The 16,928-nt window shown below is 40.9% G+C and overlaps 1 protein-coding gene across 2 annotated transcripts; it reads right to left on the minus strand.

Annotated features, from left to right (window-relative positions):
• Positions 1 to 14: 14 nt before the first annotated feature.
• Positions 15 to 10,854, minus strand: Snrpb2 (small nuclear ribonucleoprotein polypeptide B2). 2 transcript variants are annotated; one of them, XM_055602689.1, is made up of 8 exons: positions 10,803 to 10,854; positions 10,132 to 10,202; positions 9,077 to 9,165; positions 8,525 to 8,697; positions 3,257 to 3,397; positions 2,259 to 2,309; positions 792 to 880; positions 15 to 367 (listed from the first exon to the last, which is right to left on the minus strand). In XM_055602689.1, exons 3-8 carry the CDS (start codon positions 9,138 to 9,140, stop codon positions 208 to 210), a joined length of 678 nt encoding a protein of 225 aa, XP_055458664.1. In that variant the 5' UTR covers positions 9,141 to 9,165; positions 10,132 to 10,202; positions 10,803 to 10,854; the 3' UTR covers positions 15 to 207. The 2 variants fall into 2 exon arrangements, with proteins under 2 accessions (XP_055458664.1, XP_055458665.1); XM_055602690.1 differs by lacking the exons at positions 10,132 to 10,202; positions 10,803 to 10,854 and adding an exon at positions 9,981 to 10,116.
• Between the last annotated feature and the right edge of the window lie 6,074 nt (positions 10,855 to 16,928).

Consider the following 16,928-nt stretch of genomic DNA (forward strand, 5'->3'; position numbering starts at 1 on the left):
CTAAGTACACAGAATACAGATAATAGTTTATTGTACAAAATTAAGGCTTTGTATTTCATAGTTCACCAAAACTAAAAAAAAAAAGTTAGGTAACTTTCCCCCAAAAACGTCACCCTTACTTCCAACCATTTAAAAATGACTTGACCAGACATGATCAGAACAAACACCATAAATAAGAGCAAGTCCTCTAACGCTGGCATCCAAACGCTATTTCTTGGCATAGGTAATCTTCATGGCATGGGACGGTGTGATCTTAAAGCCTTGTAGAGCATCTCTGGCAGCTCCTGCCTGCCCGTCATTTTCAAATTCTACAAATGCAATGTCATGTCGCCCTGGGACCAGGCGAACCTCCTTAAAACCAGGGAACCTAGAAAAAACAAAAGCAATAAATACAGGCAAACATATACACAAATTTATTAAGCAACTTCCCACTACTAGTCAAAGAAAACTAATCACATCCAACCAAGAATCCCAAGGAGGACGAAGGCATTTAACATAAAATTTTACCATGAAGGAACTGCAAGAGTTCACTATAATTCCACTGCTGTCATTGCGTCAAAGGTCTGCTTCCTGTTTACCCATCTCTTAGAGTAACTCCGGCGGAGGAAATCCAGCTCTATTTGCTAAACCTGGAGTCGGGCTCCAACCCATGATTAGGCCCTGACTACATCAAGGGCAGTGCAGAGAAGTGCTGCCATGGCTGGCAATAAGCGCAGTGTACAGCTGTGCACTTGCGCTGTTGGGAGGCCCCTGTGGGCACTGGTTTAGTGCGAACAAGCAAAACCACCTACTGATTGAACAACATGGACAGCATCATCTCATTCGTCTCCTCTGGTAAGTTATTAAGGAACAGGATATAGTTGGGAGGGTAATCAGGGACCTGTTAAAAACAAACAGCAAAGTTAGCTTGTGGATATGAACTGCACCAAGTGGTATTAGGTTGTAAGAAACATGAAAACCTCATCTTCAGAGACCTACACTGCAGCTCACATGGGCCTGTAAAACCTTAACACCATCAAAACGAAAGCTGAAAACAATGACACCAAAGACACGGACAGAAACCTACAGGGGACGCCAACATTCAAGTTAGGACGCCTCAAATTTGGAAGGTTATGAATCTGTAAAAACAGTACTGACAAGATGAGGCACCTATAGGTCAGTGACAACTGAGGAATTCTGTCACCTGGGATACAGAATGGAAAGAGCCTAAAAACTAGAAGAGGCAGCAACATGGGCTTCCTCAGCTGGTCACTCTACTCGGCTAACACTGCAACACGTGACTCCTGGGCATCACTGTTTGCTACCGGAACATGAGAAAATTCACATATAAAACATTACTGCTGAGAACTACAGCCTGCTGACATTTGCTGTGTGCATGTCCCTGTACACATATGCACACAGTAAATGGTCTACTTACCTAAAGCATGTCGAAACAAGCAGATTAGATATTTAGCTGTCCTTAGATATCCCATCCTGAGACTACAGGGAGTAAAGGGTTATATATAAGAAGATACTACCTGTTAGTATCACGGACAGAAAAGATGATGTGTAAAAAAGCAATTAAGTGCCCAAATTAATTATTTGTGAACTGACTACAAGTCCTGAGAGATCACAAGAAATACAAAGGGTCAGGGATAGTGACAAATATCTGCAATCTCAGCACTCAGGTTGAGAGTTTTGAGAGTAGCATCAAGACTATCTCAGTGGGGATAAGGGGTGCTGGGCAGCTCAGTAATACAGCACTTGCCTAGCATAGGCCAGGCCTGGGGACCAGTCCCCAGCAACAAAAGAGGAAAAAAAAAAAAACAAAAAAACAAAAATCAAAAGCACATCACTAATACTCTTGCTTTTTTCAGTGGTTCAGAGGTGTGGGTCAGTCAGCCTCTGTGGATAGACTGCACTCAGAGCAGGAAACTGAGAAAAAGACTGCGGCAGGGAAGTGCAAGCAGGGCTGACGGCCCAGTGTGACGTGGGAAGACGTCAGGGTGTCAGCGCTGGGATGGAAACAGGCCCCACAGTGAAGCTCCCACACGTGCCCTACCCACACTCTCTACCTTTTTTTGATCTTGTCACCAATTATGGGATACAAGGAATCAGGGCAGATTTTGTTTTCCTGTCTTAGGGAAAACAAAATGTTTTCAAGAGTGAATTTCTTAAAGTGACAAAGCATTTATGTCTTGCAAAGGGAATTACTTGCTTTTGGAGACATGCTATAACTTATGATCTTAAGGTAAGCACTGCATGGAAAAAAATATTACCTGTGGATTTGGCGCTGCATTTCCTTGGGTAGTAGCTGAATTTGGTGTTCCCTACAAAAGAGAAACTGGGATTAAGAAATGGCTAAATTTCAGTCCCGGTAAAAAAGCAACCTCCATTTATAATATAAACTCAACATAAAAAGAACTATGAAAGACCCCTTTTCCATTTTACTTTAAAATCCCGCATCTTAACTACTTACTTAGTTTGTCAGTTATTTCTGAAATGTCTCTCCCGCAGCTCCCCAGACCATATCATAAAACTGAACTTTTCTGACCATCTTACTATGTAGCTCGGCTGTCAAAGTGAGCTATGGAGCTCACTTTGCAGACCAGACTACCTGGCAATGCCTCCTGAGAACGTGCACCACCTCGCTATGCTTTTACATTTATACTTTAAATGATGGAGAGACCCAGCAGGCTGTGAGGCTGAAGCAGAAGAGCCACTCATGTGAGGACAGACTCCATCTAGGCTACAAGAGCCGGACCATTTCTCAAAATAAATAAATAAATAAAAGAGGTGGAGAAGAGGAGCAGTCTTGATTTTGCTTTTATAAAACAACTTCATAAGCATTCTACAGAGTCAAACTGATTTAAATCATTTTAAACCCAAAGTACTTTTTTGATAATTTCACTTTTATTAGATTTCAAATGTTGCTTCTTGAATTATTCACTCGCGATGAAGCTATAGGCTGAATTTTTAAAAAATGCAAACAAATATATCTTATGGAAAGATGTCATTAAATGGTATAAAAACCCAAATAAAACTGTTTACTTCAAATCTCCATGTGCAAAATCTGATATTATAGATTGCTACTTAAATATAAACACTAGAATTTTAGAGTTTAGTTATCCCAGCTTCTTAAAACTTCACCTTTAAGCATACCCATATGGAAGAAATACACTCCCCAAAGACCATGCCTCATGTAAGTGTACACACACACACACACACACACACACACACACACACACACACACACTCCTGAACCTTTCTGTCTCACCTGACCAGGCTTTTTGTTTGCAGCTGCTGCAGCCTGTTCCATGGTTTTTGCTTTCTTCTTTTCTTTTTTCTTTTCCTTGTCAGCAAAAGTGCCACGCATTTTAGATATTATATCGGAATCTGTTTTTGCATACTGAATTCGCTGTTTTAATCATAGGAAAACAAATTACTTCACTTTATGGAAGGCTGTTTACAAAAACTGTACAAATCCTTTTAAATCCCTGTACAAAAATACACTGCAAACTAATTTTAAACAAATCTCTAAGAAAATCAGAGATAAATTTGTGGAAATAAGTAGTGGCCTATGATTCACAAGAGGGCCAACTATACTCAACTGTCTTTACACAGGACAAATAAAGTTCGGCTGGGTGGCTCAGACCTGTAACCTTATCTCCTCAGAAGGCAGAATCAAGAGTATCACACACCAGGGGCCTGCCTGGGCTGCAGAGCAATTTCAAGGCCAGTCTGAAAAACTTAAACTATTTCAAAATAAAAGGTGAAGACTCTTCCCTACTTTTTCTAACTCAAGGAGGAACCTAGAGAAGATGATTAATCCTCATTCAGAAGGGTAATCATTTAGACACTGGAAGCTGGAGAAGACAGGGAACAGGACAAGAGCCTTCCACAGGGATCTTCTGAAAGAGTCTACCAGCAGGCGATCACAGCAGATGCCGAGACTCATAGCCAAACTTTGGGCAGAGTGCAGGGAATCTTATGAAAAAAAAAAAGGGGGGGGGGGGATAAAAGACCTGGATGGGACAGGAGCACCACAAGGAGAGCAACAGAGCTAAAATTATTTGGGCCCATGAGGGACTGCTCCAACCAAGGATTGCATGGAAAGGACCTATATGCCCTGCTCAGATGTAGCCCATAGGCAGCTCAGTTCCAAATGGGTTCCCTAGTAAGGGGAACAGGGGCTGTCTCTGACACGGACTCAGTGTCTGGCTCTTTGATAACCTCCCTGAGGGGAGATCAGCCTTACCAGGCCATAGAGGAAGACAATGCAGCTAGTCCTGATAAGACCTGATAGGCTAGGGTCAAAGAGTAGAGGAGGACCTCCACTATCAGTGGACTAGGGGAAGGAAAGGGGGGAAAGAGGGAGGGAGGGTGGGACAGGGAAGAGATGAGAGAAGGGGATACAGCTGGGATACAAAGCAAATAAATTGTATTAAGCAAATAAACAGAAAATTTTAAAAGGTGAAGAGATATAGCTGAGTAGGAGAGTAGTCGCCTATCCGGTACAAAGTCCCAAGTTCAAGTCCCACCACTATCACAAAAAACAAACAGCAGAAAGTGACTAGAACAGACTTCATGTGGTAAGAAGCTACATTACTGTTTCTTCTGATCTAATGACTACAAAAACTTATCAAAGACTCATAAAAGGATCAATACGTGTCAGTTAGTTGTGGAATATGTCCTGGTATTTGTTATTTACAGTGACTAAAATACTGAAGTCTGTAAATGGCTTTCCTTTCAATCTATCACTTTAAAAAAATGAAGTCAATCAGATCTCATGAGGAGTGGCTGCACTGTCAAGGAGAGGGGGACCTCCCCTATCAGTGGACTTGGGGAAGGGCATGCGTGAAGAAGGGAGGGGGAAGGTGGGATTAGGAAGGGAGGAGGGAGGGGTTTATGGAGGAATACAAAGTGAATAAAGTATAATTAATAAAAGTAAAAAAAAAAAAAGGGATGAACAGAAGAGGAAGAGGGAGAACATAGGGAACAGGAAAGGAGCCTATCACAGAGGGCCTCTAAAAGACTCTACCCAGCAGGGTATTAAAGCAGATGCTGAGACTCATAGCCAAACTTTGGGCAGAGTGCAGGGAATCTTATGAAAAAAGGGGGAGATAGAGAGACCCGGAGAAGACAGGAGCTCCACAAGATGACCAACAGAGCCAAAATATCTGGGCACAGGGCTCTTTTTTGAGACTGTATGATACTCCAAACAAGGACCATGCATAGAGATAACCTAGAACCTCTGCACAAATGTAGCTCATGGCAGCTCAGTCTCCAAATGGGTTCCCTAGTAAGGGGAACAGGGACTGTCTATGACATGAACTTAGTAGCTGGCTCTTTGATCACCTCCCCTTGATAAGGAAACAGCCTTACCAGGCCACAGAGGAAGACAATGCAGCCAGTCCTGATGAGACCTGATAGGCTAGAATCAGATGGAAGGGAAGGAGGACCTCCCCTATCAGTGGACTGGGGGAAGGGCATGGGAGGAGAAAAGGGAGGAAGGATGGGATTGGGAGGAGACAAGGGAAGGGGCTACAGCTGGGATACAAAATGAATAAACTATAATTAATAAAGACATAAATTAATTTAAAAAAAGATGAACAGCAGAATAAACACCTTTCTGAAGACCAAAAAAAAAAAAAAAAAGTCAGTAACTTAAATGGTAAACTGGCTTGAGAGGAAGTAGAAAGAGAGATACCAACTGCTGTGTGTGGGCTTAGTATGCCTGTGCCAGACAGAGCTAACAAAATGGTAGGCACCCAAGCCCTCAAAACCACTGGCCTATACTAATGCTTTACCAAGTATTGTGCACAACAATCCAACAGCCCAGCGAGCTTCTAAATGTGCAGATTCCGACAAGACTTCTGACTCTATGCTTTCAGCAAGCACAAAGGGAATGATGACCAGCTTTTCTTACACAGCTAAATCAGCTACATGGCTAAATTCATCACTGCTAAAACAAATGGCCAAATATTTCTGCCAGTGAACTGTACAGTTACTAGAATGTAACAGTGTGCAAGCTATAATTTCAATTCAACCAAACACATCTCCATAGCTCACAAGTCCAACATATCTTTGATGACACCAAAACACAATAATCCTACAAATTATTCCTATCCCAAGAATTTGATCTTGGTCAGAAGACAAGAATAAGCATTTTGAAGTAATGTGGATTAGAAGGTAGGGGTTTCTAAAACCAAAAGGGATTCTTTCTTTTCCCTCCTTCAGCTAGGAAAAGACTACACCAATGTAAGAGGAAAGCAAGAGCCCCTCAGAACCCCTGGCCAGGCGTGACAAGTGTGGGCTATTCTGTTTACTGTGGCAGACGCCAGACAGCTCTGCTAACCTTCCCATCATGTTCTAACAGACAGGACTACTCAGAAGACGGCAGTTCCTTAGGTCTTCACCCCAATCCCTGAACTGAACAGCCCTTGGGTACCTGACTCATCTGTCTTTGTAACAGTCACCTAAGAAAGTATATGATGTCAACAGCAGCTTTGCTGAGACACTACGCGCCTGCCTAGGATACTTGGCATTATCTAGAGACACTGCTAGCTGAGAGGCTTTTAGCTTTTAGTGGGTGAAGGCCCAGGATTCTGCTAGACACCTGAGTGAATAGTAACGACCCCAAAATGTCACTACTAAAAAAAATTTGTTCTAAATACTCATTAAAAAACAAAATGTAATTCATCTCTTAAAATGAGCAAAATGTAAGATTTATATTTATTACAAAATGCTCGTGACAAAAGCCCTCAGAACAGTACTCTATTTAACTGACGTAATTTTGTTCTGAGTTAGAAATTCAAACAAATTCTGCTCACTTCTGATCTAGCCTGAAAGCACTTAAATACAAGCAGGGCAGCTCAAAGCATCCAATTCATTCTGTGCAGACGCTGAAGAGCTGGCAGCTCCCGCTCACCTTCCTTAAGGCAGTCAGAGAAGAGACCTCTGAGATACTTTCAATGTAAAGTTAGACCATTGGACATTCTTTCTTCATTAAAGAAGAGTTGACAAGGTGAGGCTCCTGCCAACACAGCAAACATCTCCTCCTTTCTCTATTCAGTTAACAGCACACATGCGCACTTGTCTTTTCAATTCGGCCAAACTGCCTAAAGAAGCCTTATGCTCCAAGCATGAGAGCTATTTTATGTAAATTCTTCATATTAAGTATTATTATCTGATTTCAGAAATTTTCAACTTAATGAAACTCAGGAACAGTGTAGTATAGAACAGAGGCTGCAAACTGCTGCTGACAGCTAACACTGTAGGGTTGGCTGGAGCACACCCATTCACTTGGGCAGCCATGGTTTTCACGGCCTTACTTGCTGTATTAAGAGAAGAGCTCCAACAAAGGGCATCTGGCTAGTGAGGCCTGCAATCTCACTACTTGGCTGTATTGAAAACTGTGTTCCTTCCTAGCACGGAAAAAGCATGATAATCCTAGGTTATCTAGGTTCCAAGCACTGATGCTGCCAATGGCTATAGGTCCACACCCTAAAAGAACACGTTAGCCTCATACCCAATCCTTCTCCAGACAAGCAGAGGCTAGGTGTGTACCTTAGGCCAAATCCAGATTAAGATTAGTGCCTGAGTTTACACTTATTTTAACAGGTTAAAAACACAAACAAGTAATAGTACCAGACACAACATGTGGTCAGCAAAGCTTAAAATATGTAGTTCTTCAGGGTTTCTACTGATCTCAAGATTAAACCAGATTCAGGCTGCTCGAATCTTAGTGGTGGTGGGAGTGACTAGAGGTACAGAATCTGCTAATGGAAGAACCAGAATGAGGATTCAGAGCCTCCAAACCATAGGCCTTGAGTCGCCAAGACCTCTTTACATGGTTTTCCAATCCCAGCAGAAAGGCAGTAGGGATCCATACTCAAGGTACAGTGTATGTACTCACACTTAAGGCATTTTGCTCAATACTTTCCAACTCTCTATTACTGAGACTTACACCCAGGGGCCTCATGCCCTCTGAACCAGCCCCTCCCACTGGCCTCTTATACACAGTCTCATGTAGCCTAGGATATCCTTGAACTTCTGACCCTTCGGCCTCCACTCCCAAGAGTTGAGAATCCATGCAAGTACCACTACGTCTACTTAATTTCTAATATTTTAAAAAATCTTGTCTGTGATGTCATCTTAATTTTCAGTGAAATAAATCATAGTATTTTTAGCTCTGCTCAATTTAACAAGAATAAACAGTTAATTCAACTCTAGTTCTATATTTTTATAAAAAAAAATACCTGTACACACTCTGTGTGGTAGAACACACCTACTATCCCAGCGTCTACTTACAGGGTAGAATCTAAAGAATTCACACTGGCTACATAACAAGTTTAAGGCTAACCTTGGCTATCAGAGGCTCTTTCTCAAAACAAACAAAATATATATATTAAAAAAAAAAAACACCACAAATTTCTCTAAACAAAGAATCAGAAATCAACAGCCTAGTGGTAACCCTATACTTAAAAACCTATTGAACCACTCAATAATAGTGATTAAAGCAGAAATAATAGGATTAGCTCACCATTGGTTTACCATAAAATGGAAATCCTTGTAATTGTCTCAAAGCATTTGTGGATGAGCCCAGCTCCTTAAATATAACAAAAGCCTGTCCCCTCATTTTCATGGTCTTCAAGGCTACAATATCCACCACGTGTCCAAACTGAGAGAACAAGGCGTACAGGGATCGCTTTAATTCTGTACAAGTAAGAGGAAAACATTTTGTGAATGAAACAATGATTAAGTTCTTCATAAAATAACAACACAATGACCACCTCTACCATTTACTTATTTATAGAGTTAACAAAATCACCAGCAATAGTCCCATTAGCTAATGATTTTAAAGTTATTTAAAATCATTTATAAGTAAAAACAATTCAAAGCACTTCAAGTCCTATATATTCTTATACTAAAAATCCTTAAAGTTGAGTACAAATGGAATAAACCATTGTTGAGCACCAAGAAAGATAACTAGATGAGACAAGAAAGATAACTAGATGAGACACTGAGACACACTCTTAAGACACAGATGAAAAAAACACATTTTAGTTGTGAATAAATTTTTAAAAGAACATACCTTCTTTTTTAATTTTGTCATTCATATTGTTGATATAAATCGTGTGATTTGGTCTTATATCCATGCTTTAGCAAAACCCTTCAAATAGCCTAAAAGAAATAATAAATAACTAATTATAAGCAAGAAGGGTTAAATCGTACAGGTGTATGGCATGGCCAAAGACAAGAACGTTTAGCTCTCAAATTATTTTTTCACTCCAGATGTCAGAAAATTTCAGCTGGAAGTAGACAGTAATTTCTCCCTAGTCCCTACTGCCATCTTTTTTAGACAAATGGAAAATAGTTCTCAAGATCAAAACTTGGTAGAACACCGATACACTGACGGATAGAAACATTTTATTCAAGGTTATATTTTTTTAAACATCCCCAAACTTAATGTGTCTTTTCATATACACAATGAAATAACACAATAACTTTTTAAAGATGTAACTAGTAATTCTTTGATAATGTCATACCATGTATTTTGATCATATTCACCAGAAAAAATTTTCAGTGCAGTGATTTAAACATTTGTAAAAACAAACAAAACACAATAAACAGAATACAAATTACCACACAGTTCATATATGTACTCATAAACCTATTTAAACGTTCAATGTGTTTGTGTGTCTGTGTGTTTACAAGTGCCATCATGTGCACTGAGGTCAGAGAACCTTTTAAGGGCATGTTCTCTTCTGCCACTACATGGGTCTCAGGGGCCGAACTCATAAGTGTTCAAAGTTGGCCAAAAGTGCCTCTACCTCCTGAGGCACCTCAGCAGCTTTCAAATCTATTTAATATATATGTACATATATAATATATACATATAATTTATATATCAATATATATGTATAAGACTGACCATTCTGGTACCAATAACATCCGGATTTAAATTCTGCCTATGAGCCAGATCTGGTGGCACACACCTTTAATCCCAGCACTCAGGAAGACAAAGGGAAGCTGGATCGATGTGAGTTGGAGGGCGGCCTGGTCTACAAAGCGAGTCCAGGACAACCAAGGCTACACAGAGCAACCCTGTCTGGAAACAAAACAAAACTACATCTATGCTTTTACAACCTGTTTTCGCTGAGGGGCAGGTTCCTTAATGTCTTGGGTCCTCAGTTACAATTTATGGATAGTAACAGCACCTATAAAGTGAACCCAGAAGATTAAATGAGACAAACTGTAACGGCCTGCATCTGTAAGCACCACGGGTTAGTTTATTATAGACTGCTATTACAAGTTAAAGGGCAGTGTTTTGAGGTGGCAGAAACGCTGTGCTGAGCATCGCAGGATGACTACAAAGGGGCCTGTACTAAGAGGTAACGGATGGCCGGTAACGTTTATCAAAGGCTTGCCTCCTAAGCGGGGACCCGGAGAAGGGCTGAGGTCTCAGAGGGGGGGCAGAGAGAAGCTCCGTCGTAGCTCCTACGGGCTGAAACAGTGCAACGGCACCCGAAATCGAACAGGCTGCGGGGGAGGGGGGGGAGTGATTCCTACGCGTCGGCCTGAGCCCTTCCACACACCGGGGAATCTGCCCAGCACGAGGGCCCGCCGGCGTTAAGAGCCAACCACCCCGCAGAGACCAGGACGCGGCGCCGGGCCTCGACCCGCCAGCGCTCGGGTCCCTTCCTCCCCTACGTCCGCCGAGCGCGGGGCCACGCAGCAGACCACACACTCGCCCTCGCCGGCTCGGTTCCGACCACACCCCGAGACCAGCCACAGCGAGGAAGACCCAACAGACGCACCTGCAGCCAGCGCCGCCCGCCCAACGCCGCAGCCGGAAGAGCCGCCCGACGCCGGAAGTGGGCTCCACACCCCTCAATCGAACGCAGATAAATCGAGGAGCCGAGCACCGAGTCAATCGATGTCTCCCGTCCCGGGCCGCCAGCGCCTGAATCTTTCTGCGCATGCACCATCCCGAAGCTCGGGAAGGGTGATTACTGTGCAAAGGGTAGGAGTGAGCTGGATCAAACCGGGAGCCAGAGGCCCAGGTGCTAAGGCAGAGGAGGGTGGGGAAGGGATCCTTCCTCTTACCGCCACTCTGAAGCTTCCCAACTTTTATGATGTGATACAGTTCTACAGGAGCCCGTCTCCAGGGACGAGCAGTCAAGCCTTCCTATGAGTTCTGGCCAACTGGGCTAACAACTTTAGAACAGCCATTGTCACTCCCTGAAGTCAATCTCGGATTTCTGGGAACCTGAAAGAACACTCCAGCAATCTGTAGATTACATCTTAGATGCAGCCCAGTCTTCGATCCCAGAGCAAAGAGAATTACTGTTTGAGGGTTCTGTGACCATGCTTCGGAAGTATGCAATCAAACTAAAGATCATATGCCCAAACTCACTTAGAAACCATTAACTCCTTTCCACCCTCCCATGTCTCCTTCCCTTACAAAATGCCTAGATTTTTCTAGGCTAAAAACTGGGCTAGGGATCAAATTGGTTGATTTTATCAGCTTGAAGTATATACACATATATATGTATATTATAATCTAGTGGACGATACCTATATGTGTGTGTGTGTGTGTGTGTGTGTGTGTGTGTGTGTGTGTGTGTGTATAAAATAACCTGAAGCATGGAAATAGTGTTGGGGGTACTAATTGTGTCTGCTTTGTTCACTGAAGTCAATGACTGATTCTCAGTAAATATGCATTAAATGAATGAACAAATTTTCATGAAAATTAGACCATAATAAAAACACATGATATACAATGAAGATGCTATAAGTATAGGAAATGATGTTTAAAAACCACAGAAAGTTGTTCTTTAATTATATAGATATAGAAACCAGTCTGTTTTCATAAAAAGAATTTTTAGTATCTTCTTAACAAAAGAACATCAAGTAAATATAAAACAATTTCTAGGCAACAAGAGGGTGCCCTGCCCATTAACAGCAGTTAATTGACTGTGCGTGGTGATAATGAGAGCAGCTGGAATGCTTTTCCTGAAATAAGCTATAATCTGACTGTTATATAAATTGATCTGTCCAAGAGGTCATAGCTATTTTTAAAAAAGAAAATTCATAAACAGGCAAAGAAACTCCATCTGGGAAGAAAGTAGCCCAGGAAATAAAGAGACTAAAGAGACTGCACACCTATCAAAAACTGAATCACAGATACTATAGATTTTTCATTGCAAGGAGGAAATTGTCCATTGGCAACTCGGTACAATGTTTTCTGTGATCTTCTCCAGGTCCATCTATAAAGAGCCAGCACATTTTCATATCCACGAGCAATCACTCTGGGCTTTCCTGAATGGCTCTTCAACAGTTTCCTGAATGACTGAGAAACTAAGAATTGAAATTGGGTCTGGTGGGGAATGAAGGGAAAGGGGCTTTCCTGGTTCTCTGAGAAACCTTGTAATCACCTGGTTCTATAGCTAAAGTATTGGGAGGGGGAGCGCCCGAACTGTGATCACAAAAAAACGCAGTGTAAAAGAACTTGGATGCAGTAGAAACAAATCTATAAACTCTGACCTCTTGCTGATCAAATTAGGAACTAGATGTCAAAACCTCACATTTTAAAAATGAGTAGAAGAGAACTTATGTATCCCTGGAGTTCTGTTCAGTTTAGACTCATATTTCTGTTAGGCAACAAGATTTACTTTCCAGTGAAACAGGTTTTTTTTTTTTCAAACTAAACCCAGAGGCAGTGTTATCACCACCATATACAAGCTTCATGTATCTACTAACGATAAAATTTGCTTATTTTCTGGGCAGCAGAAAAATTACTACAACCAGTTGGGAGTAAAACTGTGTCAAGACATCTAAATTATAGAGATGGTGACTATGCTGTCTCTCAGTGGCTCTCAATACACATATATTTCCCTACTTTATCTGCACATGTTTTATGGTTCTCATTAAATGTTTTCCAGTATCTTGCAGCAGTGACTTAGGGAGAGGAACATACTTAAAGGAAAAGGCACCGTAAAACTATACTGGATATATTTTGTCTTCTTTATGCTACACAGAGCCAGAAAATGTATGGCAAATTGTTTGCATCTTTTTTTCTCACTACTAATCTTTTAGCAATTGCACTAATTTTTTTAAGTAGAATGAATTATTTTCAAAACAAATATTACCCAAATCTAAGCATTATGATTGAGTACCAAATCAAGTTTATATTTTCTCTGCTGGTTGAAATTATGTTCAGCCAAATTTTACAAAAAAGCAACCCTCAGGCAGGGAGTCTTGAGCAGGACATGATCATCTGATCAGCATCTGATGAGGTCTTTCTTGTTACATCACAACATGGCAGAAAGCAACACATGGTGAAACAGAGCATGTATGCCAGAACATGTATGCAAAGCCACTCCCAAGATAACCCGTGAACCATTGCAGTGATTTGAATGAGAATAGTCCTCATAGGCTCATATATTTGAATACTTACTCAGTTGGTGGAATTGTTTGGGAAAGATTGGGAGGGCGCGGGCATGTCAGAAGAGGTATATCGTTGAGAGAGGGTTTTGAGGTTTCAAAAGATTCATGTCATTCTCAGTGCTTTCTTTCTGTCTTTGTCTGTCTTTCTCTCTCTATCCCTGTCTCTCTATCTGTCTCTGTCTGTCTCTACCTCTGTCAGTCTTTCTTTCTGCTTCTTACTTGTAGATTAAATTAAGCTCTGTGCTATTGCTCGAGCACCATGCCTGCTTGCCTGATGCCATGCCCTCTGCATGATTGTCATGGACTCTAACCCTTGGAAATCATAAGCTCCAAAGAAACAGGATTTTCTATATGTTTATTTGGTCATGATTTCTTTTCATAGCAATAGATAAGTAACAAAGACACTGGTTAACTCACTAGTGGATTAATCCAGAGAGCCCATGACACAGTCTCTACCCAAAGGACGCAGTTCTCAACACTGCTTCATTGAAAACCAAGTTTCTACATGGGACTTGAAGGGTGACAAACCATAGCATCCATCTTCTTACATAAACACATAACAACTATTCATTTCAAACATCGTACTAGTTACTTTGTTTCCTTTTAATTTAAATGTCTTCCAGTAGACGATTGAGAGTAAATATTGACCAGAAGTCTATAGTTTTTGATCCACTTCAACAAATTTTTGCATTTAAGAGTTCCTGTTACTTCCCAAATTACAGTGGTCATTCACATTGAAGAAGAAGAAGGAGAAGGAGGAGGAGGAGGAGGAGGAAGAGGAGAAGGTGGCAATTCTTGTCTTATACCAGGCTCATAGAAGACATGTGCTACACTCTGTACTTTAAAAAACTGGCATTGCTATGTACTTTCTTCAGAAAAAAGTGTAAGAATGTGAGGGTACAGCAGTAACAGACTAGCATAACTGGAGCGCAGATGTAGCAAAGGCCCAGGAAGAAGCCCTGCAAGCTGGTACAGAGTTTGCCCGTTCGTCTGTGTCTTTGTTGTCTTGAAAACATACCCCAAAATAGAACTTTTGTTTATCTTAGGTCTCTGAGTAACTTTAATGATTGGAAAACAACTTCTCCCTCTACTTTCCCTCACCAGTTCAAACTGATCATGTAACATATGCCAGAAATAATTCGTTAAGATTTGGGAGATATTTGTTAATGCAGTCAAAGCCTAACTTGAAATATTAACATCTCCAAGAAATAATCATATATATATTATATATTATAACTCAAGTTTTCTCAAGCTATTCTTATAATGGGGACCGTTCTCATTCAAACTACTACAGTGAGTTAGCGGTTATCTGGAGACTGGCTTTGCTATAACAAACTCTGGCACACAGGGTCGGATTCACCGCGTGTTGCCCTCTACACGCTGTGAAGCAGCAAGAAAGTCCTCCCCAGACGCTGATACCATGTTCTGGATTCCTGGCCTCTGTGCTCAAATAAATTTTTATTCTTTATAAACTACTCAATTTTGCCATTTCGGGCTCCATTTCCCCCACCCTTCCCTGCTCAGTCTGCAGGCTCCCAGGTTAGCCAATCCTGAGGAGAGGAAGTAGGAGGCAGGGACAGCCTAGAGGCAGGCTTCATTGAGCAGCTCCTTTAACTTCCAGGGAGCAGCGGGTAGAAGCTTTCAGGGTGAGTGTACCTCATTGGTGAGGGCTAAGGTTCTGGGACTGCTTCACTTGCATGAAGAGGAATTCCTGGTGCTTGTTGGAAATGACCTTATAAAACGAGGGAACGTTTAACCTGGCTGAGACGGTGTGACCTCTTGTGTAGGGGTAGGCAGCACAGGACTACTCACTTCAGGCCATGCAGGCCCAGGCCTGGGGAGAGACCTACCACTCTTGAGACAAGATTTCTGCGGTTGGACAGGACTCAACCCCACTTTTGTTCCCAACTGGATCCTCCTGATTCCATGGCACCCCAGCTCCACACAATTTTAGGTATTTTGTTATAGCAATAGGATATGTACCAAGATACTAGTATTCTGCATTTGATATTATTTAGTATTATTTTGTATTTAACATTATCCGTGCATCTTTAGAGCAAACTATATATTCTTATAGGTGCGAGACTGCGTTTGAGTACATAACAAGTGAAATATGTGGTCCATGATGACTAAAATTTTAAAGTAGAAATCCATGTAGTCGATAACTACAAGATCCAATTTCAGTGTTTTTATTGTGAAATTTAACTTTTTATTCATTGGATACTCATATTTCCAGTTATGGTGGTGTTTCATTGAAAACTGAAATATTGAGTCAAGATGCATTTAATGTGTATAACCCTCTAAACATAATAAATTAGGTCAGCCTAACTTAAATGGGCTTTAAACATCCTACAGTAAAGCAAGATCATAATGGAATGTTAATTATCTCATGTAACTTATTGAATACAATGACAAGAAACAGAATCGCTGTATAAATAATTGAAGCATTGCTGAAAAACCACCTAAATCCAAAACATTATAAGTGAGGAACTATTAGCATAAAATGCCATCATATATATATACATTATTTGTATTTTATTATATTTGTTATATTGTGTTACATTATATTTGGGCCAAACTTAGAAGAGAATAAGTGGTGTGTATAACCTTCAGAGATGGATTCTGAGGAAATAAACTGCTACTATACCATTTTACTACTCTAATTTTAGACTGGTCAGAATCACCTGGCAACAAAAGCCCCAGGGTGAGTCTAAAACATTTCAGGCGTGATTTAACCTCCAGAGACAGGTGGGATTCTCATCACAGAGGAGTTGAGTGAGAACTTTCTGAAGCCCCTACTTTGAATTGCAGATTGTGTTCAGACAAGACAACCCTGAAAATTATTTCTGTCTGGGGATTCCAAAACAATTATGTAAATGAGGCTGAGAATTCCAATTCTATTTTGTTCCAGGTGAATGTGGAGGTAGCTTAACTGTTTTAAATTTCTCTAATATTCGCTGGCAGAAATATCATCACCTGGGTTAATGAGTTTATTAAAACTGAAGGCAGAAAACAAGAAGTGGCATTCTATCTTACTGAGATTGGACAGCCTTCCTTTACTCAGGGTAGTTTTTTCAGCTCTCATATGAAGCTACTTCCTAACCTTTAATGTTACTAAATTACTTTGGCTCCCAAAAGATATTAATATAACTTATAATACATTTTGTCATCTCAGTAGAGGACTCAGAATAAGAATGGTCAGTTTGGAAAGCCTGAAAGGAATTAGTTCTAAGTTGTTTCACTGTGACTGAAATCGTAAATGACAGATTCTATTATGACTGGAAGAGCTTATTCCCCCTTTCCTTCAGCATAGGGTATCCCACAAGTTCTTGTGTCTTGCTAAGCTTTAAGTATTCTAGATTGTACCATCGAGCAACTTTGGGACTCTTCTTTATGTTCTGGTTTTATTGGGAGCTCGTGCTGGACAAGTGTTACTACTAAGCTCCTTTTGCAGCCCATTATTGATCATCTATATAATAGTTAATCACAATCAA

This window comes from Psammomys obesus, unplaced genomic scaffold, assembly GCF_907164565.1.
Source record: "Psammomys obesus unplaced genomic scaffold, mPsaObe1.curated_primary_1811, whole genome shotgun sequence".
In the NCBI taxonomy this organism is placed as follows: Eukaryota; Metazoa; Chordata; class Mammalia; order Rodentia; family Muridae; genus Psammomys; species Psammomys obesus.

Coding starts and splice junctions, on each gene's coding strand:
- Snrpb2 (XM_055602689.1), bottom strand. CDS start 9,140: ATGGATATAAGACCAAATCACACGATTTATATCAACAATATGAATGAC. Junction 3,398..8,524: donor CATTTTATGGTAAACCAATG/GTGAGCTAATCC, acceptor TGATTAAAACAG/CGAATTCAGTATGCAAAAAC. Junction 2,310..3,256: donor CAAACAAAAAGCCTGGTCAG/GTGAGACAGAAA, acceptor TCTCTTTTGTAG/GGAACACCAAATTCAGCTAC.